The 25,503-nt window shown below is 49.4% G+C and overlaps 1 protein-coding gene across 1 annotated transcript in view; it reads right to left on the bottom strand.

The window, feature by feature from the left end:
• Positions 1–831: 831 nt before the first annotated feature.
• LOC140721698 (NACHT, LRR and PYD domains-containing protein 3-like) overlaps positions 832–25,503 on the bottom strand; it is a 52,314-nt gene continuing 27,642 nt past the window's right edge. Inside the window, exons 7-13 of the mRNA XM_073036485.1 lie at positions 22,965–23,136; positions 22,790–22,855; positions 16,352–18,089; positions 2,406–2,492; positions 2,076–2,246; positions 1,753–1,920; positions 832–1,591 (exon numbers count right to left, since the gene is read on the bottom strand). Coding sequence (XP_072892586.1) covers positions 1,432–1,591; positions 1,753–1,920; positions 2,076–2,246; positions 2,406–2,492; positions 16,352–18,089; positions 22,790–22,855; positions 22,965–23,136 — 2,562 coding nt within the window. The 3' untranslated portion in view covers positions 832–1,431. The remainder of the gene's footprint in view (positions 1,592–1,752; positions 1,921–2,075; positions 2,247–2,405; positions 2,493–16,351; positions 18,090–22,789; positions 22,856–22,964; positions 23,137–25,503) is intronic.

Genomic DNA, 25,503 nt, shown 5'->3' with positions numbered 1-25,503 from the left:
GTAGAGGGAGATTCACTCTGTGTGTCTGACCCCGGGATTGTGTGATGGGACGGTGCGGAGGGAGATTCACTCTGTGTCTGACCCCGGAATTGTGTGACGGGACGGTGTAGAGGGAGATTCACTCTGTGTCTGACCCCGGAATTGTGTGACGGGACGGTGTAGAGGGAGATTCACTCTGTGTCTGACCCCGGAATTGTGTGATGGGACGGTGTGGAGGGAGATTCACTCTGTGCCTGACCCCGGAATTGTGTGACGGGACGGTGAGGAGGGAGCTTCACTCTGTGTCTGACCACGGAATTGTGTGATGGGGCGGTGTGGAGGGAGATTCACTCTGTGCCTGACCCCGGAATTGTGTGACGGGACGGTGTGGAGGGAGATTCACTCTGTGTCTGACCCCGGGATTGTGTGATGGGACGGTGAGGAGGGAGCTTCACTCTGTGTCTGACCACGGAATTGTGTGATGGGGCGGTGTGGAGGGAGATTCACTCTGTGCCTGACCCCGGAATTGTGTGACGGGACGGTGTGGAGGGAGATTCACTCTGTGTCTGACCCCGGTATTTCATCCCCAGTCCTTCTCGTACTACGGATTTTAGTGGTGTCACGTCTGATATCACAGTCGATTTTAACTGTCTCCCGGGGGGGGGGGGCGAGAGGGTGTCAGTTATCCAGGAAGGGGGTTGGGTGGAGATGAGATCCTGGGCATCCGACCTCCCTCAGCCTGGAGCTGAGACGCTACTGTGTCAGTGTGAGGAGCTCCGACCCACTGTTGCAGTGCACAGGGTGCGGGGTCAGCAGAAACCTCAAATAAAACTCGAATCCGACACCAAGACAGGAAGTTACAGCGGTTTACTGATTTCATCATGACAAATGTAAATTAAACAATGTGTGAGCTTCTGACGTGCGGGAATAAATAAGCTGCTCCCGACTCACTCACAGTCACACACAATTAACTGACCGGCGACAACGAGTGACAGGTTGAATAATCAGTCCCGTTTCTCACCGTCACTCTGCATCGGGGAACTGATGATTATAAAATCACACTTTAGGGCCGTATTCGAGATCGCTGCAGGTCCAGGGTCACTGCCGAGGTATTTGTCAATTTAACATTATTATGTCTGCCAGACTGTGAATTCAACGTCCTCAGCAAAGGGAGTAAAAGAATTCTCTCGCGGGATAATCCCACCCCGGGACACCGGTGTCCCGGACTGAGTCCCGGACCACGGGCTCTTCCTGTCTGTGTAATTTCCCGGGGTCTCACTTGGGGGAGTCTCGAATCCACACATCCGGCGGATGCTGCGCCGCCGAACAGCAGGCGGAAATACGTCAATGCGGGATGGCTTCCGATGTCACTGAGCTCGAGACTGGAGTCGGTTCCGTTAAAACCGTTGGGAATTACCCCCGGAGCGCGGCCATTACAGGTAAAGGCGGGAGTTAAAGGGGAGGGGGAGTTAAAGGGGAGTGCGGGGAATCGGCCAAAATGTCCCCATCCCGCGGGCGCTGATGTTCACAGTCCACTCTCAGTCCGGGTCTGGGTTCCTGCAGAGATCTCAGTTCCTTCTCCCCGGTCCGACTGAACCGATTCTCCCCCAGCCTGAAACAGATGGAAGAATAAAGATGAAATAAACAGAATACACAACAGAGTCAGGAACAGGGGACTGGGGTTAATGTTTCAACACTCACAGACAAATATCACCAGAAAATCCGGGGATCCGCTGATACTTTATCACATTGAACATTAACACAAACACTCACCAGATCCGCTCCAGACTTGGGAGGGTCAGTATGAGGCGGCGGAGAGCGGGGACAGATCGGTCTGTCAGCGAGTTGAATACCAGGTCCAGCTCCATCAGTGATGGTTTTGTACTGAGAGTTGAGACGAGATCCTCGGCACCGGAATCTGTGAGACCGACACCCCACAGCCTGGAGATGAGAGAGAATGAGGGTGAAGGACACAGAGAGACAGGAGACGGTGCAAATCCCCAGTGTTTATCAGTAACACAATTACTGATCACATTAATGTGCAGTGTCAGACACCCTGTGACTGTAAACACAATCTCCCACAGTCTGGTACTTACCGCAGTGTCTGTATTTTACACAACGGGTTCCTCAAAGCCGCAGACACCAGTTTCACTCCTGAATCTCCCAGTTCATTATGACTCAGGTCCAGCTCTGTCAGTGATGGGTTAGTACTGAGAGCGGAGGCGAGATCCTCGGCACCGGAATCTGTGAGACCGACTTCCCACAGCCTGGAGATGAGAGAGAGAGAGTGAGAGTGAAGGACACAGAGAGACAGGAGACGGTACAAATCCCCAGTGTTTATCAGTAACACAATTACTGATCACATTAATGTTCAGTGTCAGACACCCAGTGACTGTAAACACAATCTCCCACAGTCTGGTACTTACCACAGTTTCTGTATTTCACACTCCGGGTTCCTCAGAGACTCAGACATCAGTTTCACTCCTGAATCTCCCAGTTTATTATAACAGAGTCTAAGTACAAACAAACAAATTGATGAACAAAGTGAATCAAACCGTAGGTTTGCGGGAATTTCTCTCACTCGGATATTTCAGGAAACATTAAACCCTTCAGCAAATCACTGACCGGAGTTCCCATCACTGTCAATGTCCCTCAATTACCAGCTCCAGGGTTTTATTCGAATGTCAGTAATTTAGTCTGTCAATGTGACCCTGTAAACTCCACATATTCTGTCCCATTCCCGATGGAGAGAAAAGTGTTCCTGACCGAAATGCAGAAATGTCAATGCAACACAGTGAAATAGACCCACCCGAGCTAAAGGGATGGGGAAGAGAGATCCCACAGGAAGCAGGGGGATAGGAGAGAGAGAGATACGACAGGAGGAATAGGAATGGGGGTGAGCGATACCACCGGAGGAGGGGGGATGGGGATGAGAGATCCCACAGGATGAAGGGGGATTGGGAACAGAGATCCCACAGGATGTGGGGACATGGAACACAGGACCCAAAGGAGGAAGGGGGGTGGGGAGGAGAGATCCCACAGGAAGAAAGGGGGTGGGGAAAACAAATCCCACAGGTGGAAAGAGAATGTGGAAAAGAGATCCGACAGGAAGAGGAGAGTCGGGGAAGGAGTTCATACAGGAGAAAGGGAGATGGGGAAGAGAGATCCCACAAGAGGAAAGTGTATGGGGAAGTGCATCCCACAGGATGAAGGGGGATGAGGAAGAGTGATCCAACAGCAGTAATTTGATGGGCAAGAGAGATCCCACAGCAGGAAGCGGGATGGGGAAGAGACATCCCACAGGAGGATCAAGAATGGTGAAGAGAGATCAGACAGGAGGTTGGGGGATCAGTAGGAGAGAAACCACAGGAGGAAGGGGGTGGACGACCGATACCAAATAAGGACGGAGGATGGGGCAGATATCACACCGGAGGAAGGGGGATGGGGAAGAGAGATCCCACTTGAGCACGGGGGAAGGGCAAGAGAGATCCCATAGGAGGAAGGGAGATGGGGAAGAGAGATCCCACAGGAAGTAGAGTGATGGGAACAGAGACCGCACTGGAGGAAGGTGGATGGGGATGAGATTCCACGGAACAAAAGGGGAGGAGATAAATCCCTCAAGAGGAAGGAGATGTGGAAGAGGGATCCGATAGGAAGAGGAGGGACGGGGAAGAGAGATCATACAGGAGGATGGCGAGTGAGTATGAGAGATACCTCAGGAGGAATGGGTTTGGGAAAGAGAGGCCCCAGAGGAAGAAGAGACATGGAGCAGAGGACACACGAGGAAGGGAGATGGGGAAGAGAGATCCCACAGGAGGAAGGGGGATGGGGAAGAGAGACTCCACCGGAAGTGGGGGATTGCGAACACTGGCCGCATAGCAGGAAGGGAGATGGGGCAGAGATCCCATGGGAGGAAGGGGGATGGAGAAGAGAGATCCCACAGGAGGAAGGGGGATGGGGAAGAGAGATCCCACAGGATGAAGGGAGATGAGTAATACAGATGCCACAGGTAGAGGGGAATGGGAACAGAGGCCCAACAGCATTAAGGGGGTGGTGAAGCGAAAGCCCACAGGAGGAGGTCGGATGGACTGGCTATCCAAAATCAGGAATGAGGATGTAGAAGGGAGATCACACAAGAAGTGTGAAAGGCCCAACTGCAGGAAGTGGGATGGTGAAGAGAGATCCCACAGGAGGAAAAGGGATGGGAAAGAGAGATCCCACAGGTGGAAGGAGCATGGGTAGAGGGATCCCACATGAAGATGGGGGAAGGGAAAAAGAGATCGCACCGGTGGATGGGGGATGGGGAAGAGAGATCCCACAGGAGGAAGGAGCGTGTGGAATAGAGATCCGACAGAAATAGGATGAACGGGGAAAAGAAATCATAGAGAAGGATTAGTGTGCAAACTTAAAGCACACGGTATTGGGGGTATGGTATTGATGTGGATAGAGAATTGGTTGGGAGACAGGAAGCAAAGAGTGGGAGTAAACGGGACCCTTTCAGAATGTCAGGCAGTGACTAGTGGGGTACCGCAAGGCTCAGTGCTAGGACCCCAGTTGTTTACAATATATATCAATGATATAGACGAGGGGATTAAATGCAGCATCTCAAAGTTTGCCGATGACACGAAGCTGGGCGGCGGTTTTAGCTGTGAGGAGGATGCTAAGAGGATGCAGAGTGACTTGGATAGGTTAGGGGAGTGGGTAAATTCATGGCAGATGCAATTTAATGTCGGTAAATGTGAGGTTATCCACTTTGGTTGCAAGAACAGGAAAACAGATTATTATCTGAACGGTGGCCGATTAGGAAAAGGGGAAATGCAGCGAGACATGGGTGTCATTGTACACCAGTCATTGAAGGGAGGCATGCAGGTACAGCAGGCGGTGAAAAAGGCAAATGGTATGTTGGCATTCATAGCAAAAGGGTTTGAGTACAGGAGTAGGGAGGTTCTACTGCCGTTGTACAAGGCCTTGGTGAAACCGGACCAAGAGAATTGTGTGCAGTTTTGTTCCCCTAATCTGAGGAAAGACATTCTTGCCACAGAGGGAGTACAAAATAGGTTCACCAGATTGATTCCTGGGATGGCAGGACTTTCACATGAAGAAAGACGGGATCGACCAGGCTTATACTCACTGGAATTTAGAAGACTGAGGGGGGGATCTTACTGAAAAGTATAAAATTCTAAAGGGATTGGACAGGATAGATGCAGGAAGATTGATTCCGATGTTGGGGATGTCCAGAACGAGGGGTCACAGTTTAAAGATAAAGGGGAGGCCTTTTAGGACCGAGATCAGGATAAACTTCTTCACACAGAGAGTGGTGAATGTGTGGAATTCTCTGCCACAGGAAACAGCTGAGGCCGGTTCATTGGCTATATTTAAGAGAAAGTTTGTTATGGCCCTTTTTGCTAAAGGGATCGGGGGTGTGGAGAGAAAGCAGGTACAGGGTTATGAGTTGGATGATCAGCCATGATCGTACTGAATAGCGGTGCAGGCTCGAAGGACCGAATGGCCTACTCCTGCACCTATTTGTTATGTTTCTATGTTTCTAAGAGGGGAATGGGAACAATAGCCCAACAGCAGGAAGAAGGATCGTGAAAAGAGAGCCCTCAAGAGGAGGTCGGATGGAAGAACGATCAAAAGCAGGAAGGGGGATGTGGAAGGGAGATCCCACAAGAAGAGTTGGACATGGGGAAAAGAGATCCCACAGGAAGTGGGGTGATGGGAACAGAGCCCAATAGGAGGAAGGGGGATGGAGAAGAGAGATCCCACAGGGCTAAAGAGGATGGGAAAGAGAGATCCCACAGGAGGAAGGAGCGTGGGGAAGAGATATCCGACAGGAAAAGGAGGGACGGGGAAGAGAGATCATACAGGAATGGGGTGATTGTAACAGAGGCCCAATAGGAGGAAGGGGGATGGGGAGGAGAGATACCACGAGGAAGAGGGATGGGGAAGAGAGATCCCACAGCACTAAAGAGGATGGGAAAGAGCGATCCCACAGGAGGAAGGAGTGTGGGGAAGAGAGATCCGACAGGATGAGGAGGGACGGGGAAGAGAGATCATACAGGAGGATGGTGGGTGAGTAGGAAAGATACCTCAGGAGGTATGGGGAGGGGAAAGAAAGATCCCACATCAAGAGGGGACATGGAACAGAGGACCCACAGGAGGAAGGGGGATGGGAAGGGAGAGCCCACAGGAGGAAGTCGGATGGACGAGTGGTCCCAAAGAAGGAAGGTGGCTGGGGAAGGTATATTCCATTAGAGCAATGGGTATGGGGAACAGAGATCCCACAGGACAAAGGGAGATAGGTAAGAGGGATCCCACAGGTGGAAGGGGGATGGGAAAGAGAGTTCCGACAGGAGGAAGGGGGATGGGGCAGAGAGATCCCACAAGAGGATGGACTAGCAATCCAAAAACAGGAAGGGGAGTGTGGAAGGGAGATTCCACAAGAAGAGTGGGGGATGGGAACAGAAGCCCGGCAGGAGGACGGGAGATGGGGAATGGAGATCCCACAGGAGAAAGGTGATGGGGAAGAGATCCCAGAGGAGGAAGGGTAATGGTGAATAGAGATTCCACAGGAGTAAGAAGTATGGGGAAGAGAAATCCCACTGGAAGATGGGGGATGGGGAAGACAGATCCCAGAGGAGGAAGGTGAATGAGGAATAAAGATTCCACAGGAGGAAGGGAAATGGGGAAGAGAGATCCCACAGGAGGAAGGGGGATAAGGAATAGAGATTCCACAGGAGAAAGGGGGATGGTGAAGAGAGATCCCACAGGAGGCTCGGAGCATTGTGAAGAGAGATCAGACAGGAGGTGTGGGGATGGGGAAGAGAAATCCACAGAAGGAAAGGGGTTGGGGAAAAGAGATCCCACAGGAATAAGGGGGATGGGGAAGAGAAATCCCACAGGAGGAAGTCTGATGGACGAGTGATCCCAAAGGAGGAATGTGGATGGAGAAGACAGATCCCATTGGAGGAAGGTGAATGAGGAAGGGTAATCCCACAGGAGGAGTGGGGATGGGGAAAATAGTTCCAACAGCAGGAATTTGATGGGGAGGAGAGAGCTCACAGCCGGTAGGGTTGGGGAAGGGGGATCGCACAGGAGGATCAGAGCATTGTGAAGAGAGATCAGACAGGAGGATGGGGGATCAGTAGGAGAGATCCCACAGAATGAAGAGGGATGGGGAAGTGAGACTCCACAGGAAGGGGAGGGGGAGGGGGATGGCAACAGAGGCCGCATAGCTGGAAGGGGGATGGGGCAGAGATCCCACGGGCGAAAGTGGGATGGGGAATAGGGATCTCATAAGAGGAAGGAGCATGGGGAAGAGAGATCCGACAGGTGGAAGGGGGAAGGGAAAGAAGGCTCCCACAGGAGCAAGGGTTATGGGGATGAGGGCACACACAGGAAGATGGGGGTTGGGGAAGACAGATCCCAGAGGAGGAAGGTGAATGGGGAAAGATCCCACAGGAGGTGGGGGGATGGGGAAGAGAGATGCCACAGGAGCAAGATGAATGGGGATGGGTAATCCCACAGGAGGAGTGAGGAGTGGGGTTGGGGAAAATAGTTCCAACAGCAGGAATGTGATGGGGAGGAGAGAGCTCACAGCAGGAAGGGGGATGTAGCAGATATCCCACGGGCGAAAGTGGGTTGGGGAAGAGAGATCCCATAGGAGGAAGTGGGTGGGGAAGCGAGATCCCACAGGAGGAAGGGGATGGAGAAGAGAGATCTCACAGAAGGAAAATGGGGAATAGAGTTTCCTCAGGAGGAAGGGGGATGGGTAAGAGAGATCCCACCGGAGGAAGGGGTTTGGGAACAGGAGCTGCACATGAGGAAGGGGGATGGGGTGGAGAAATCCCACAAGAGGAAGGGTGTTGACATAGAGAGATCCCACAGGAGCAAAGAGAATGGGAAGAGAGATCCGACAGTAAGAGGAAGGACTGGGAAGAGAGATCATACAGGAGGATGGGGGATGAATAGGAGAGATTCCTCAGGAGTTATGGGGATGGGAAAGAGAGATCCAACATCAAGAGGGGACATGGATCAGAGGACCCACAGGAGGAACGGGGATCGGGAGAGCCCACAAGAGGAAGTCGGATGGACGAGTTATCCCAAAGCAGGCAGGTGGATGGGTATATTCCATTAGAGTAAGGGGTATGGGAAAGAGAGATCCCATGGGAGGAAAGGGGGTGGGGAAGTGAGATACCACAGGAGGAAGGGAGATGGGGAAGAGGGATCCCACAGGAGGGTGAGTGTTGGGGAATAGAGATCCCACAGGAGGAATGGGGATGGGAAAGAGAGAGCCGTCAGGAATAGGGGACATGGAACAGAGGAACCACAGGAGGAAGGGGAACGGGGAGAGCACACAGGTGGAAGTCGGATGGACGAGAGATCCCAAAGGACGAAGGCGGATGGGGAATGGTTATCCCAATAGAGGAAGCAATATGGGGAAGAGCGATCCCACCGGAGGAAAGGGGATGGGGAAGAGAGATCCCACGGGAGGAAAGGGGATGGGGAAATGAGATCCCACCGGAATAAGGGGGATGGGGAATAGAGTTCCCACGGGAGTAAGGGGTTTGTGAAAGGAGGAATTTGAATGGGGAAGGGTAATTCCACCGGAGTTGCCAGCGGAGGAAGGGGGATGGGGAAGGGAGATCCCAGGGGAGAAAGTGGGATGGCAGAGAGATCCCACAGGAGTAAGGGGATGGGGAGGAGAGTTCCCACAGGCGGAAAGGGATGGGGAAGAGAGATCCCACAGGAGAAAGTGGTTGGGGAAAAGAGATCCCACAGGAGAAAGAGAGATGGGGAGAGGGATCCCACCGGAGGAAGGGGGACGGGGAAGAGGGATCCCACCGGAGGAAGGGGGATGGGGAAGAGAAATCCCACAGGAGTAAGGGGATGTGGAGGACAGGTCCCACAGGCGGAAGGGGGATGGGGAAAAGAGATCCAACAGGCGGAGGGGGGAAGGGGAGGAGTGGTCCTACAGGAGGAAAGAGGATGGGGTAGAGAGATCCCACAGGAGGAAGGGGGATGGGGTGGAGAAATCCCACAAGAGGAAGGGTGTTGACATAGAGAGATCCCACAGGAGCAAAGAGAATGGGAAGAGAGATCCGACAGTAAGAGGAAGGACTGGGAAGAGAGATCATGCAGGAGGATGGGGGATGAATAGGAGAGATTCCTCAGGAGTTATGGGGATGGGAAAGAGAGATCCTACATCAAGAGGGGACATTGGAACAGAGGACCCACAGGAGGAACGGGGATCGGGAGAGCCCACAAGAGGAAGTCGGATGGACGAGTGATCCCAAAGCAGGCAGGTGGATGGGTATATTCCATTAGATTAAGGGGTATGGGAAAGAGAGATCCCATGGGAGGAAAAGGGGGTGGGGAAGTGAGATACCACAGGAGGAAGGGAGATGGGGAAGAGGGATCCCACAGGAGGGTGAGTGTTGGGGAATAGAGATCCCACAGGAGGAATGGGGATGGGAAAGAGAGAGCCGTCAGGAAGAGGGGACATGGAACAGAGGACCCACAGGAGGAAGGGGAAAGGGGAGAGCACACAGGTGGAAGTCGGATGGACGAGAGATCCCAAAGGAGGAAGGCGGATGGGGAATGGTTATCCCAATAGAGGAAGCAATATGGGGAAGAGCGATCCCACCGGAGGAAAGGGGATGGGGAAGAGAGATCCCACGGGAGGAAAGGGAATGGGGAAATGAGATCCCACCGGAATAAGGGGGATGGGGAATAGAGTTCCCACGGGAGTAAGGGGTTTGTGAAAGGAGGAATTTGAATGGGGAAGGGTAATTCCACCGGAGTTGCCAGCGGAGGAAGGGGGATGGGGAAGAGAAATCCTATGGAAGGAAGTGAGATGGGGAAGGGAGATCCCAGGGGAGGAAGTAGGATGGAAGAGAGATCCCACAGGAGAAAGTGGTTGGGGAAAAGAGATCCCACAGGAGAAAGAGAGATGGGGAGAGGGATCCCACCGGAGGAAGGGGGATGGGGAGAGGGATCCCACCGGAGGAAGGGGGATGGGGAAGAGAAATCCCACAGGAGTAAGGGGATGTGGAGGACAGGTCCCACAGGCGGAAGGGGGATGGGGAAGAGAGATCCCATAGGCGGAAGGGGGAAGGGGAGGAGAGATCCCACAGGAGCAAAGAGAATGGGAAGAGAGATCCGACAGTAAGAGGAAGGACTGGGAAGAGAGATCATACAGGAGGATGGGGGATGAATAGGAGAGATTCCTCAGGAGTTATGGGGATGGGAAAGAGAGATCCAACATCAAGAGGGGACATGGATCAGAGGACCCACAGGAGGAACGGGGATCGGGAGAGCCCACAAGAGGAAGTCGGATGGACGAGTTATCCCAAAGCAGGCAGGTGGATGGGTATATTCCATTAGAGTAAGGGGTATGGGAAAGAGAGATCCCATGGGAGGAAAGGGGGTGGGGAAGTGAGATACCACAGGAGGAAGGGAGATGGGGAAGAGGGATCCCACAGGATGGTGAGTGTTGGGGAATAGAGATCCCACAAGAGGAATGGGGATGGGAAAGAGAGAGCCGTCAGGAATAGGGGACATGGAACAGAGGAACCACAGGAGGAAGGGGAACGGGGAGAGCACACAGGTGGAAGTCGGATGGACGAGAGATCCCAAAGGAGGAAGGCGGATGGGGAATGGTTATCCCAATAGAGGAAGCAATATGGGGAAGAGCGATCCCACCGGAGGAAAGGGGATGGGGAAGAGAGATCCCACGGGAGGAAAGGGGATGGGGAAATGAGATCCCACCGGAATAAGGGGGATGGGGAATAGAGTTCCCACGGGAGTAAGGGGTTTGTGAAAGGAGGAATTTGAATGGGGAAGGGTAATTCCACCGGAGTTGCCAGCGGAGGAAGGGGGATGGGGAAGGGAGATCCCAGGGGAGAAAGTGGGATGGCAGAGAGATCCCACAGGAGTAAGGGGATGGGGAGGAGAGTTCCCACAGGCGGAAAGGGATGGGGAAGAGAGATCCCACAGGAGAAAGTGGTTGGGGAAAAGAGATCCCACAGGAGAAAGAGAGATGGGGAGAGGGATCCCACCGGAGGAAGGGGGACGGGGAAGAGGGATCCCACCGGAGGAAGGGGGATGGGGAAGAGAAATCCCACAGGAGTAAGGGGATGTGGAGGACAGGTCCCACAGGCGGAAGGGGGATGGGGAAAAGAGATCCAACAGGCGGAGGGGGGAAGGGGAGGAGAGGTCCTACAGGAGGAAAGAGGATGGGGTAGAGAGATCCCACAGGAGGAAGGGGGATGGGGTGGAGAAATCCCACAAGAGGAAGGGTGTTGACATAGAGAGATCCCACAGGAGCAAAGAGAATGGGAAGAGAGATCCGACAGTAAGAGGAAGGACTGGGAAGAGAGATCATGCAGGAGGATGGGGGATGAATAGGAGAGATTCCTCAGGAGTTATGGGGATGGGAAAGAGAGATCCTACATCAAGAGGGGACATTGGAACAGAGGACCCACAGGAGGAACGGGGATCGGGAGAGCCCACAAGAGGAAGTCGGATGGACGAGTGATCCCAAAGCAGGCAGGTGGATGGGTATATTCCATTAGATTAAGGGGTATGGGAAAGAGAGATCCCATGGGAGGAAAAGGGGGTGGGGAAGTGAGATACCACAGGAGGAAGGGAGATGGGGAAGAGGGATCCCACAGGAGGGTGAGTGTTGGGGAATAGAGATCCCACAGGAGGAATGGGGATGGGAAAGAGAGAGCCGTCAGGAAGAGGGGACATGGAACAGAGGACCCACAGGAGGAAGGGGAAAGGGGAGAGCACACAGGTGGAAGTCGGATGGACGAGAGATCCCAAAGGAGGAAGGCGGATGGGGAATGGTTATCCCAATAGAGGAAGCAATATGGGGAAGAGCGATCCCACCGGAGGAAAGGGGATGGGGAAGAGAGATCCCACGGGAGGAAAGGGAATGGGGAAATGAGATCCCACCGGAATAAGGGGGATGGGGAATAGAGTTCCCACGGGAGTAAGGGGTTTGTGAAAGGAGGAATTTGAATGGGGAAGGGTAATTCCACCGGAGTTGCCAGCGGAGGAAGGGGGATGGGGAAGAGAAATCCTATGGAAGGAAGTGAGATGGGGAAGGGAGATCCCAGGGGAGGAAGTAGGATGGAAGAGAGATCCCACAGGAGAAAGTGGTTGGGGAAAAGAGATCCCACAGGAGAAAGAGAGATGGGGAGAGGGATCCCACCGGAGGAAGGGGGATGGGGAGAGGGATCCCACCGGAGGAAGGGGGATGGGGAAGAGAAATCCCACAGGAGTAAGGGGATGTGGAGGACAGGTCCCACAGGCGGAAGGGGGATGGGGAAGAGAGATCCCATAGGCGGAAGGGGGAAGGGGAGGAGAGGTCCTACAGGAGGAAAGAGGATGGGGTAGAGAGATCCCACAGGAGGAAGGGGGATGGGGAGGAGGGATCCCACAGGAAGACGGCTGATGGGGAATAGTGAGGGCAGATGAAGAAGGGAGATGTGGAAGAGAGATCACACAGGAGGAAGAGAGAACCTACAGAAGGAAATTGACGGGGAAGAGAGATCCCTCAGGAGGACGCTGGATGGGAACAGAGGCCCCACAGGAGGAAGTGGAATAGAAAATAGTGATCCCACAGGGGGATGGGGTGTGGAGAAGAGAGTTCTCACAGGAGGATGGGGGATGGGTTGAGAGATCCCACAGGAAGAAGGAAGATGGGGATGAGCCATCCCACGGGATGAAGAGGGGTGGGGTAAAGACATCGCACTGGAACATTAGGAAAGTGTAATAGCGAACCCACGGGAGAAATGGCGATGGGTACTTGATCCCAAAGAATGGAAGGGGGATTTGGATGAGAGGTCCCACAGGAGAAAGAGAGATGGGGAGAGGGATCCCACCGGAGGAAGGGGGATGGGGAGAGGGATCCCACCGGAGGAAGGGGGATGGGGAAGAGAAATCCCACAGGAGTAAGGGGATGTGGAGGACAGGTCCCACAGGCGGAAGGGGGATGGGGAAGAGAGATCCCATAGGCGGAAGGGGGAAGGGGAGGAGAGATCCCACAGGAGCAAAGAGAATGGGAAGAGAGATCCGACAGTAAGAGGAAGGACTGGGAAGAGAGATCATACAGGAGGATGGGGGATGAATAGGAGAGATTCCTCAGGAGTTATGGGGATGGGAAAGAGAGATCCAACATCAAGAGGGGACATGGATCAGAGGACCCACAGGAGGAACGGGGATCGGGAGAGCCCACAAGAGGAAGTCGGATGGACGAGTTATCCCAAAGCAGGCAGGTGGATGGGTATATTCCATTAGAGTAAGGGGTATGGGAAAGAGAGATCCCATGGGAGGAAAGGGGGTGGGGAAGTGAGATACCACAGGAGGAAGGGAGATGGGGAAGAGGGATCCCACAGGATGGTGAGTGTTGGGGAATAGAGATCCCACAAGAGGAATGGGGATGGGAAAGAGAGAGCCGTCAGGAATAGGGGACATGGAACAGAGGAACCACAGGAGGAAGGGGAACGGGGAGAGCACACAGGTGGAAGTCGGATGGACGAGAGATCCCAAAGGAGGAAGGCGGATGGGGAATGGTTATCCCAATAGAGGAAGCAATATGGGGAAGAGCGATCCCACCGGAGGAAAGGGGATGGGGAAGAGAGATCCCACGGGAGGAAAGGGGATGGGGAAATGAGATCCCACCGGAATAAGGGGGATGGGGAATAGAGTTCCCACGGGAGTAAGGGGTTTGTGAAAGGAGGAATTTGAATGGGGAAGGGTAATTCCACCGGAGTTGCCAGCGGAGGAAGGGGGATGGGGAAGGGAGATCCCAGGGGAGAAAGTGGGATGGCAGAGAGATCCCACAGGAGTAAGGGGATGGGGAGGAGAGTTCCCACAGGCGGAAAGGGATGGGGAAGAGAGATCCCACAGGAGAAAGTGGTTGGGGAAAAGAGATCCCACAGGAGAAAGAGAGATGGGGAGAGGGATCCCACCGGAGGAAGGGGGACGGGGAAGAGGGATCCCACCGGAGGAAGGGGGATGGGGAAGAGAAATCCCACAGGAGTAAGGGGATGTGGAGGACAGGTCCCACAGGCGGAAGGGGGATGGGGAAAAGAGATCCAACAGGCGGAGGGGGGAAGGGGAGGAGAGGTCCTACAGGAGGAAAGAGGATGGGGTAGAGAGATCCCACAGGAGGAAGGGGGATGGGGTGGAGAAATCCCACAAGAGGAAGGGTGTTGACATAGAGAGATCCCACAGGAGCAAAGAGAATGGGAAGAGAGATCCGACAGTAAGAGGAAGGACTGGGAAGAGAGATCATGCAGGAGGATGGGGGATGAATAGGAGAGATTCCTCAGGAGTTATGGGGATGGGAAAGAGAGATCCTACATCAAGAGGGGACATTGGAACAGAGGACCCACAGGAGGAACGGGGATCGGGAGAGCCCACAAGAGGAAGTCGGATGGACGAGTGATCCCAAAGCAGGCAGGTGGATGGGTATATTCCATTAGATTAAGGGGTATGGGAAAGAGAGATCCCATGGGAGGAAAAGGGGGTGGGGAAGTGAGATACCACAGGAGGAAGTGAGATGGGGAAGAGGGATCCCACAGGAGGGTGAGTGTTGGGGAATAGAGATCCCACAGGAGGAATGGGGATGGGAAAGAGAGAGCCGTCAGGAAGAGGGGACATGGAACAGAGGACCCACAGGAGGAAGGGGAAAGGGGAGAGCACACAGGTGGAAGTCGGATGGACGAGAGATCCCAAAGGAGGAAGGCGGATGGGGAATGGTTATCCCAATAGAGGAAGCAATATGGGGAAGAGCGATCCCACCGGAGGAAAGGGGATGGGGAAGAGAGATCCCACGGGAGGAAAGGGAATGGGGAAATGAGATCCCACCGGAATAAGGGGGATGGGGAATAGAGTTCCCACGGGAGTAAGGGGTTTGTGAAAGGAGGAATTTGAATGGGGAAGGGTAATTCCACCGGAGTTGCCAGCGGAGGAAGGGGGATGGGGAAGAGAAATCCTATGGAAGGAAGTGAGATGGGGAAGGGAGATCCCAGGGGAGGAAGTAGGATGGAAGAGAGATCCCACAGGAGAAAGTGGTTGGGGAAAAGAGATCCCACAGGAGAAAGAGAGATGGGGAGAGGGATCCCACCGGAGGAAGGGGGATGGGGAGAGGGATCCCACCGGAGGAAGGGGGATGGGGAAGAGAAATCCCACAGGAGTAAGGGGATGTGGAGGACAGGTCCCACAGGCGGAAGGGGGATGGGGAAGAGAGATCCCATAGGCGGAAGGGGGAAGGGGAGGAGAGGTCCTACAGGAGGAAAGAGGATGGGGTAGAGAGATCCCACAGGAGGAAGGGGGATGGGGAGGAGGGATCCCACAGGAAGACGGCTGATGGGGAATAGTGAGGGCAGATGAAGAAGGGAGATGTGGAAGAGAGATCACACAGGAGGAAGAGAGAACCTACAGAAGGAAATTGACGGGGAAGAGAGATCCCTCAGGAGGACGCTGGATGGGAACAGAGGCCCCACAGGAGGAAGTGGAATAGAAAATAGTGATCCCACAGGGGGATGGGGTGTGGAGAAGAGAGTTCTCACAGGAGGATGGGGGATGGGTTGAGAGATCCCACAGGAAGAAGGAAGATGGGGATGAGCCATCCCACGGGATGAAGAGGGGTGGGGTAAAGACATCGCACTGGAACATTAGGAAAGTGTAATAGCGAACCCACGGGAGAAATGGCGATGGGTACTTGATCCCAAAGAATGGAAGGGGGATTTGGATGAGAGGTCCCACAGGAGGATTCCAAGGGTAAACGATAATCCTACAAGACGAGTGGATGCATAAATGTTTGTACGTGTGTGTTGGGTCTGAACAGAGGCCCAGAGGAGATGCGCCCTCGCTCTTTGCGTATCTGGAACTGAGCAAAGTCACACACGGAGATGGGCAGTGGGAGGACAATCTCACAATGGTATTTCTTTCCTTCTCACTGGGACAGTCTGCTGACGGTCACTTGTCTCTCACCAGGAAGGGGGCGTGAATCTCTGACCCACCTGCTGCAGTCAGTGTCGGTCTGAGTGTCTGTAACAGTGAGAAGGAACATTGTCAATGGACGTGTCACAGGCAGCGAGAAACATGGCCATTCCTGTGATTTACTACCATTAAACCAATGACCGTTGTTCACTGATCTGATGAAGTCTCCAACATCCCTTCACAAAGAAACACAGAACCCTCCCGTCCTTGGGGAATTAGTGACCGATCCCTGGGCATTTTTCACAATTCTTCACAATCTGATTTACTACAGTTTTACCCAAATCCCTTTACATTGAAACAACACAATGAGGCAGTTTCACAGTTCAGAGTGAGAGATACAACAAGTTACCTCAACTTCTGGCACTTGTGCAGCCCGGGTCCCAGCCGCTGGATTCCTTCACACTGAATGTGGCAGCTGTCCAGGTCGAGGTGTTTTATTGTATCACAGAATCCGATGGCATGAGACAGGACCGCGCAGTCAATCGGGGTCAGTGTCATTCCACTGAATGAAAGTGTTTCCACTGATCCCAGTGCTTCCTGAGCCAGTCCACGATTCTGAGACTCAAACAGGTAGTGCAATGTGTTCAGGAGGCTCCTCTTAAGAGCTTCAGTCCCAGTGTTTCCAATCCGGTGCTTAACCTCCTCCTTAACCCAGTCAATTACCCGGCAGGTTGTTTCATGATGAAATGGACCCAGAAACTCCTCCAGGCCCCGAGCTGCCATTGGGTTGGAGAGTCCAGCAAGAAAACGGAGAAATACCTCAAATTGCCCATCTATAATGCTGTAGGCTTCAGTGAGGAATATCAGGATATCCCCTGGATGTGGATTCAGGAACTGTGCGACTGCAGCTACAAACTCTTGGATAGTGAGGTGTGGGAATGTGTACAGCACACACCGGGCAGAATCCTCTCTCTCTAAAAGCTCCATCAGGAACCCGGACAGGAACTGGGAAGGCTGCAGATCGTACTTGATCAAATCTCCATCTGTAAACAGAATCTTCTTCTCGGACACTCCTCTGAAGGCCATCTGACCAACCCTGAGTAACACATCACGGGGGTTCTCAATCTCACGGCCGTGGTTTTTGAGGATGTTGTAAATATAGTAGGAGTACAGTTGGGTGATGGTCTTGGGAACTCGCTGTGGTCCCCTGACACTTTGTGTGAAGAAGGGGCCCAGTGCCAGGACGAGGATCGAGCAGTAGGCAGGATTGTAGGTCATGGTGTACAGGATCTCGTTCTCCTTCACGTGTTTGAAAACAGCTTCCGCCACTGTCTGATCTTCAAAATGTCTGATGAAATATTCCTTCCGTTCCTCACCAACAAATCCCAGGATTTCAGCCCAGACACTGATCTTCGCCTTTTCCAATAAATCTAACGCAGTGGGGCGGGTGGTCACCAGCACTGAACACCCTGGGAGCAGCTTGTGCTGGATTAAACTATACACAATGTCAGACACCTTGCACTTGAATTCAGGATCTGTGCATGTGGACTGAGGTTCTGTGTTTCTCCGACTGTCAGAAAAATCAATTGTGTCATTGAATTCATCCAAACCATCGAATATAAACAGCAATCCCTCTGGGTTCTTCCAGACCTCTCTCAGGATATTCCCAAAGTAAGGATACTGATCCAGAATCAGTTCCTTCAGGTTTATTCTGCAGTTAATGGAGTTTAAATCCCGGAATTTGAAACTGAAGACAAACTGGAACTGTTGGTATATTTTCCCCGTGGCCCAGTCATAAACGATCTTTTGTACCATTGTGGTTTTCCCGATCCCCGCGACTCCGGTCACAGCTGCTGAATCCCCAGATTTGGATTGACTCCCGGAAAAGCTGCTCTGGAGCAACTGATCAGTCCGAATTTTTTCCAGCTCTCTGCGGAGATGTTCCTCTCTCCACTCCTCGTGGTCTCTGCCTCTTGCCTGCAGCTCATGTTCCACCAGTCTCCGATCTCGAACAGTCGAAATGACCGTGAGCTCAACGTATCGATCAACCAGCTGGAAAACCTTCACCTTCTCCCTCATCAGGATCGTGTTCACGCTCAGTGTTTCAGTTTGTGCCCGCAGAGTCTCCTTGTGCTTCTGTTGAACATCTTCCATAAGAACAGAGAACATAATCAAAATGTTAAATGGCTCAACTGACAAAGAACATTATAACGGCATTTGAACATTCAGTGTTTGAGATTACATGAATTAATTCAATGCTTCGATGGATATTAGGACAGAAAGTAAAATTTTGTTTACAGACAGTGGAATTTGACAGCGATGGATGTCCCAGAAAATGTCCAAACCTCATATTCTGATATTAATTAATCTTCAAGTGAACGTTCCCCTGATATCTTATCGCAATCCTGACTGCACTTCCGTTACAATAACATTTGATTATATTCAAAACATCATTAGCAGACGATGAACACAAAGGAACTGCAGAGACCGATAGAGCTTGGCACCAGAATTGTCACAGGAGTTGACAGACCGCATTGAATGCAACGTAAGACTGCCTTAGGGGCTCCAGTTCCAGATTTTTCCCCACTGGGTTTACTCATAAGTTTCCCCCATGAGGGGTACAGCGTGAGGTCACTGTTTTCCTTCTTCTGGATGAGCTGCCAATCACGGCCGACGAGCACCAATTGCCCGAAATGACTGGTTATCAACTGGCAGTAACCCGCATTTGTCCTTTCTACTATCGGAAGAAATGCCTCTACCAAGCTTAGTAGCTAAGCCACACGTGAAGGCCAGGAGCTGGACCTGATTGTCAGAGGCTGTTTGAGTCGCACGCCACTGGGAGCATTTAATAGGTCGTGGGAGCGTATCCCCGCTACCACCCCTGGGTGTAACAATCTTAGACAACCAAGCAGCTCTGTGTTATTGACAACAACAACTTGGCAAATTGTTTTTTTATAGTCACATGTACCAAGATACAATGAAAAAGTTTATGCATGCGATCCAAATAAATAATATCATCACGTCGGTGCAATGGGGTCCTACAAGGAAAAGCAGAACAGAATAGTTCAAGGAAACAGTGTTTCAGTTGCCGACGAAATGCAGTGCAGGCAGACAATAAGGTACAAGGCCAAATGATCGTTGGCAGGTCAGATTTTTTTTGCTTATTTTTGAACTATTCTCCTAAACTGTAGAATTCAACAATTAAAACAACAGTACTGTACAAAATTCTGAGGCAGATATATACAAGTAGGGAGACCAAGACTTCTGCAAGTACTGTGTAAGGGATGTAGACTCCGTTAGTCACTTTTAAGCACCAGCGTAAAACTTTTTTTAAAATTTGAACCTTGCTTGTAATTGAAATTATTTTGTCTTTTATTTTCTAGTTTTCACTTTATCCCATTGTAACGCAATTTGAACGACATTCCCCCGATGAAAGGTTCTTTATAAATAACCGAGTATTAATTTTTATTTTTTCTTAATTCAAAATGGCAAATCCTGAGGTACGGGCATATCCAAGCACATTCATTTCTCAATTGATAGATAATTTCAGATTACTCTCGTGGTGTATACTATTGTGGCTTTCGTAAGATTTACATGAACATTGCTGTGTGGAGCTAATTCTTTAATACTATTGTGTAGTGCTGTTTGGATGATACCAGTTGTTGATAGTATTATCGGGACAATGTATACTGTGTTCCACAGTCTTTCAATTTCCACTTTTAATTCAGCATATTTCTAAAGTTTTTCATTAATTGATTTCTGTAAGTTATGTGTGTTTGGAATGGCTTTATCTATTTAAGGAGTTGCTTTTGCTAGTTTATCCTGTAAAATTATAGCCGGACAGTTATTATGAATTGTCCTATCTGTAATAATGGATCGGTCACGGTGGATTTGTCGGACTCTAACTCTACAAGTGGAGCAGACTTGTATTTATAGTGAGGGATGGTGTTTTTCGTCAGTTGTAGTTTATGCAAGATTTTGGTGAAAGTTGTCTACCACTTTATTGTCAGTGCTCAGATTGAGTAAAACTACTGCAGGATCCTGTAATGTGTTCAATTGTTTCTGGCAGCTCTTGTAATTTTCAGCGTTTATCACCTTGAACCTGCTGGCCTTTATTCGTTATTATTGATAACTAGATGTGTTAATCACCTGGTCCTGTATTGCTACAATGACCTCTTCCGTTTCTGGGAAGAGGTCTCCAACTCTGAGCCAGGCGCTCAACGCTTCCTTGTCGACATCGCTCAGATCGTGGGGATATCTTCCGTGGGGAGTCAGGCTCTTACACTCTTCCAAGTTTAACGTTCTTCTATTATGATTGTTTCTTCATTTTTATGGGTTATGCTTTCATTTACGTTCAGTGATGTGTACCCCTTATCAGAATTGCATAAGCTTGTACGGAGTGCTGAATCCTCCTTGCGTTGATGAAAATATATCGTTAGAGCTAATTGTAGGTTTCGGAAAGGGTAAGATGAGGAAACACGACACACCAATCCTCACAGGTGGATCTGAAGTGAAGAGTGTAGGCAATTTCATAATCCTGGGTGCAATATCTCTCAGTACCTGACCTGGACCCAATATATCGATGCAGCTACAGAGAAGGTAAAACAGTGGCTATACTTCATCAGGAGTTTCCAACATCTCTCGAATATTTCTACAGGTGTAACTTGCAAAGCATTATAACTGGCTGCATCACCATCTGGTTCATGGGGACTACTGCACAGGATCGGACACTCAAGCACACTCAACGATTGAGAAACATCTTCTTATTCTCTACAATCCAGTTTCTGAATGGACACAGAACCTATCGATACTGACTCACTAATCTCTTTTTTATTTCTATTTCTGCACAACTTATTTAATTTAATATTTTATATAATCACATGCATAGCTATATATGCTATATATGGTTTCTTTGGAAATTAGTTCCATTATTTGAATTAATTGTTTTAGCTCCACTGATGCAAGAGTAACTAATTTCCAATCATCCCTGTATAGCTGTGTAAGGTATAATTCGTTGCGCTTTTTTCCCCCGATTCGATACAGATTTTTGTCTGATTCAGGAAATTCAAGAGTGGATTTGACGCCAGACAAAACCATAGTGGGCTTAGTGTGTCACTCTGGAAAAACTCTGCATTTATTTTGGTAACAGTGGCTGTCCCGTTGTGGTTGTTATTAGGGCGTTTATTGTAATTCATTAGATGTAGAAATTTCACAAGTATTGGATGCATCTTTTATAATATTGGAACCTCTTAACCATGTGAGAGACAGAATCAAATGGTTTTTGATAGATAATATAACATTGAAAGATTTCTACTCTTCCCAGTGCTCGATAGATACATAATCTATTATTAGTTGCTCCTTAAATCCGTTCATACACTAAGTGTATTCTTTCTGCTCTTCTATAAATATATTGTGGTTATCTAAGTGAGTGGTTATTAGTTACGAGATGCAGGATGTTGCAATTTTATAAATAAAGTTGTCTTATTATTATTAAGAGCCAATAATAACATAGTTGCAGACAATCAATAGCCTTATAAATGCAGAATTAAAGCTGTCCTTGAGGCTGGTGGTACGAACCTTCAGCCTTTTATATCTTCTGTCCCACGGGTGTATGACAGAATGTTTGAGGTGGTTTGGTGTTCAGCAGCGAGGCTTTGGGCGGGGTTTGCGTCTTGCTAACGGTGGAGTTCTTCCAGGAGGTGACAAAGGTGACAGATGAAGTCACACATGGAGATTTTTTATTTGGATATCAGTCGGGTGTTTGACAAGGTCCCACAAGGAATGCTTATACAGAAATTTAACATGCTTGAGAACTGTGTGAATTGTCCTGGCTGGAGGTGATCCACATTGGGAGAAACTTCTTTCACTGGCAGGTGGTGAATCTGTGATATTATTATTATAGACAGTTGAGGAAGACAAGTAATTGGGTATATTTAAAATGCAGGTCGATAGGTTCCTAATTAGGAAAAGCATCAACGTTTACTGGGACAAGGCAGAATAATGGAGTTGAGAGGATTTGCAGAGCAAATTCACTGAGCCGATTGGCTTAATTCTGCTCCTGGACCTTATGGTTTTGGGTGCATCTGGAATTTGTGTTCACTTCTGATTGTCCAGCTCTTGGAAGGATTGGAGAGGGTGCAGAACAGGTTCATCAGGATGTTGCCTGGATTCGGTGGCATGTGCTACAAGTGGGGGTTTGATAAACTTGGTTTGTTTACTCTGGAGTTAGAATAGAGATCTGACTGAGGTGTACAAGTTTGAGAGATAAGAGTTTGGGTCAACAGCCTTTATTTTGTCTGTTTATTTTTACATAAGACTGGTGTCTAATACCAGAGGGACTTTGGTTAAGGTGAGATGGGATAAACTTACAGCAATTGTGGGTAGTTTTCTTCACAGATTTGTAGGTGCCTGGAATCTACTGTGTGGGTCGTGTTGGAGGCAACTATGTTATAGATGCTCCTAGATATACATGAATATGCAGGGAATGCAAGCAAATGGTCAATAATAGAAGAAAAAATACCAAAGTATTTTTTTCATTCTCAGATATATCAAGAATAAAAAAAGAAGATATCGGACCGCAGAAAAATGATGTTCTAGATGCAGTAACAGGTGCAAAGGAAATGCCAGACAATCTCTGTGGAGGTCAATAGCGAATTGTACCTCTCCCTATAGATGCTGCCTGACCTGCTGCGTTCCACCAGCATTGTGTGTGTGTTGCTTCAAATTCCAGCATCTGCAGATTTCCTTGTATCAGCGAATGATTAATGGTGAATTTTGATTCCCAGATTTTGCGAAGTCCCAGACTAACATTTGAGGCGTGATTTGAACAGTGCATTTCATCACTCACCTATCAGTTGAGTGGGTAACTCAAATAACCCATGGGCAATGTTCATGTATTCCTGTGGATCAGGACCTGTTTAAATATATTTTTTTTAAAAATCCATGAAAACAGAGCCAAAATAATTAAATAACTAAAATTTATTTCAATGTACCTTAATGTTCAGTGTGTGTTTTTAACATACCTCGCTCCTGTATTTGCCTCAGTATTCTGTCCAACTTCGGTAACTCAGTCCTCAAAGTCACAAAGGATTTCCACATCGCCCTCCGGGCCTGAGAGCCTTTGCCCATCACCAAACTGAGGAAGAGTCTGGAACTCTCTGCCCGGTTTCCCTTCTCTGTCAGTTCAGTGACTTTCTACAAAAGGAAAACAATGAACTTATTATGGAGCAGACGGACAGACATGGAGAATGTTGAGGAAAATATATGTTCATGGCCCCACTAGCTTCATAACAGATGCGGTCACTGGCCTGCTGTCTCATCCTTACTGGGTTTAGTCGTTAATAGAGAAACAGGAGCTGAGGGAAATTCTAAATCAATATTGTGTAAGAATAAGGATTCACTGACGCCCTGCCGTAGATGCAATGTGATTAATTTACTCGATCTGTCAACGTGTAGCAGTACCTCAACAAGATGTGACAAGAAGAACGGAAGGGAGGGGGGAGCGAGAGAGCAAAAAATAATGCATGGTGGGAATCACTGAATCATGGCTGAAAGCAGTTCATAGTTGGGTGCTCACATCCAAGGATAAATATTGAATCGAAAGGATAGGCAGGTAGATGAAAGGGTTGGGTTTACTATGTTGTCATTAAAAATGAAAAGTCCTGAGAAAGAGGTGATATCGGACTGGACGATGAAGATGTTAAGAGACTGCATAGGTAAAATGACCCTGATGGAAATTATATACAGGCCTGTTAATAGTAGCCAGGATGTGAGCTACAAATTACAATGGGGGAGAGAAGAGGCCTGTAAAAATGTGAATGATAAAGTTGTCCTTGGTAGCTTGGAAAATCAGTTCGGTGCTGAATCCTGAGTCAGGGGAATTGTAGAATGCCTGTGAGATGGCTTTTGAGGGAAGCTTATGATTGAGCCCACTATAGGAAAGGCGGATCTGTATTTTGTGTTGTGTATTACACAAGATTTGATTAAGGAGCTTAAGGTAACTAAACCCTTAAGAGGCAGTAATCATAAAATAAAGGAACTCGCACTGCAGTTTGAGAGGGAGAAGGTAAAGTTAGATATATCAGTGTTACAGTGGAACAAAGGAATTACAGAAGCATGAGAGAGGAGCTGGGCAAAAATAAATTAGAAAATGACACTAACAGGGACAATGGCAGAGCAGGAATGGCTGAAGTTTCTCGGAGCAATTCAGAAGGTGCAGGACAAAGGATCACAAAGATGAAGAATTATTCTAAAGGGAGGGTGATCAACCGTGGCTGACGAGGTAGTCAAAGCAGCACAAAAGCAAAAGAGAAGGCACAGAATATTACAAAATATAGTAGAAAGCTGGAGGACTGGGATGTTTTTACAAATCAACAGAAGACAATTAAAAAGCCGTAAGTAGAGAAAATATGAAATATGAAGGTATGCTAGCGAATAATGTAAAATAGCTTAGCAAAAGGTCCGTCTGATATATGAAGAGTGAAAGAGAGGGAAGTGCATATTGGGCCGCTGGAAAACGACAGTGGAGAGGTACTGTCAGGGGAGAAGGAAATGCCAGAATGTATTAGTAAGTATATTGCGTCAGTCTTTACTGTAACAAACAGTAGAACGTGCCAGATATTTGAGAATGTCAGGTGGCAGAAGATAGATAGGTAGATAGATAGATAGATACTTTATTCATCCCCATGGGGAAATTCAACATTTTTTCCAATGTCCCATACACTTATTGTAGTGTATTTGCAATTATTAAGGAGAAGGTGCTCGGGAAGCTGAAAGTTCTGAAGATAGATGAGTCCAGATCAACTGCACTCGATTGCTTCTGAAAGAGGAGACTGAAGAGATTGTGGAGACATTAGTAATGATCGGTCAAGAATCAATAGATTTTGGAATGGTTCCAGAGGACTGATCATTTTAAATTATAGGCCAGTTAGTGTGATCAGCGTTTGGGAAGATGTCAGCAGTCAATTATTGAGGATAATGTTTCGGGGTATTTGGACGCACATGATAAAAAAAAGGCCAAAATCCATGGAAGGGATCTTGCCTAACAGACCTGTTGGAAGTTTTTGAGGGAACAGCATGCTGGGTCGACAACGGAGAGTCCGAGCAAGTTGTTTACTTGGACTTCCCGAGGACCTTTGACTAGGTGCCGCACATAACACCATTTAACAAGACAGTAGGACAAGAAAGACACGAGTATGGATAGAGGGTCCATGTTATTCTCCAGACAGAATTTGTCTGACTGTCAGGAAGCACAAAATGGGAACAAATAGGGCGTTTTCTTGATGGATGTTGGTGACTAGACGTGTTCTGCAGTGGCTGGTTTTGGGACAGTTTCTTTTTCCATTATGCTGATGTTTTGAGGCTTTATGACCCAGACTGCGCGCGTTACGAAGATATCGGGAGGGAAGCAGGGAGGACATACACAGATGGGAAAAAAATGGACATGTCAGTGGCAATTGGAATTTAGTATAGGGAGGTACATGGCCATACACTTTGGCAGAAATAATGAAGACGTAGACTATTTTTGAGAGTTGTAAAGTGTCTCAGGAGACTTAGTGCGGT

This window comes from Hemitrygon akajei, unplaced genomic scaffold (genome assembly GCF_048418815.1).
Source record: "Hemitrygon akajei unplaced genomic scaffold, sHemAka1.3 Scf000060, whole genome shotgun sequence".
Taxonomy (NCBI): domain Eukaryota; kingdom Metazoa; phylum Chordata; class Chondrichthyes; order Myliobatiformes; family Dasyatidae; genus Hemitrygon; species Hemitrygon akajei.
Note: the sequence above shows the minus strand (reverse complement) of the source record. Positions and strands in the feature narration are given on the sequence as shown.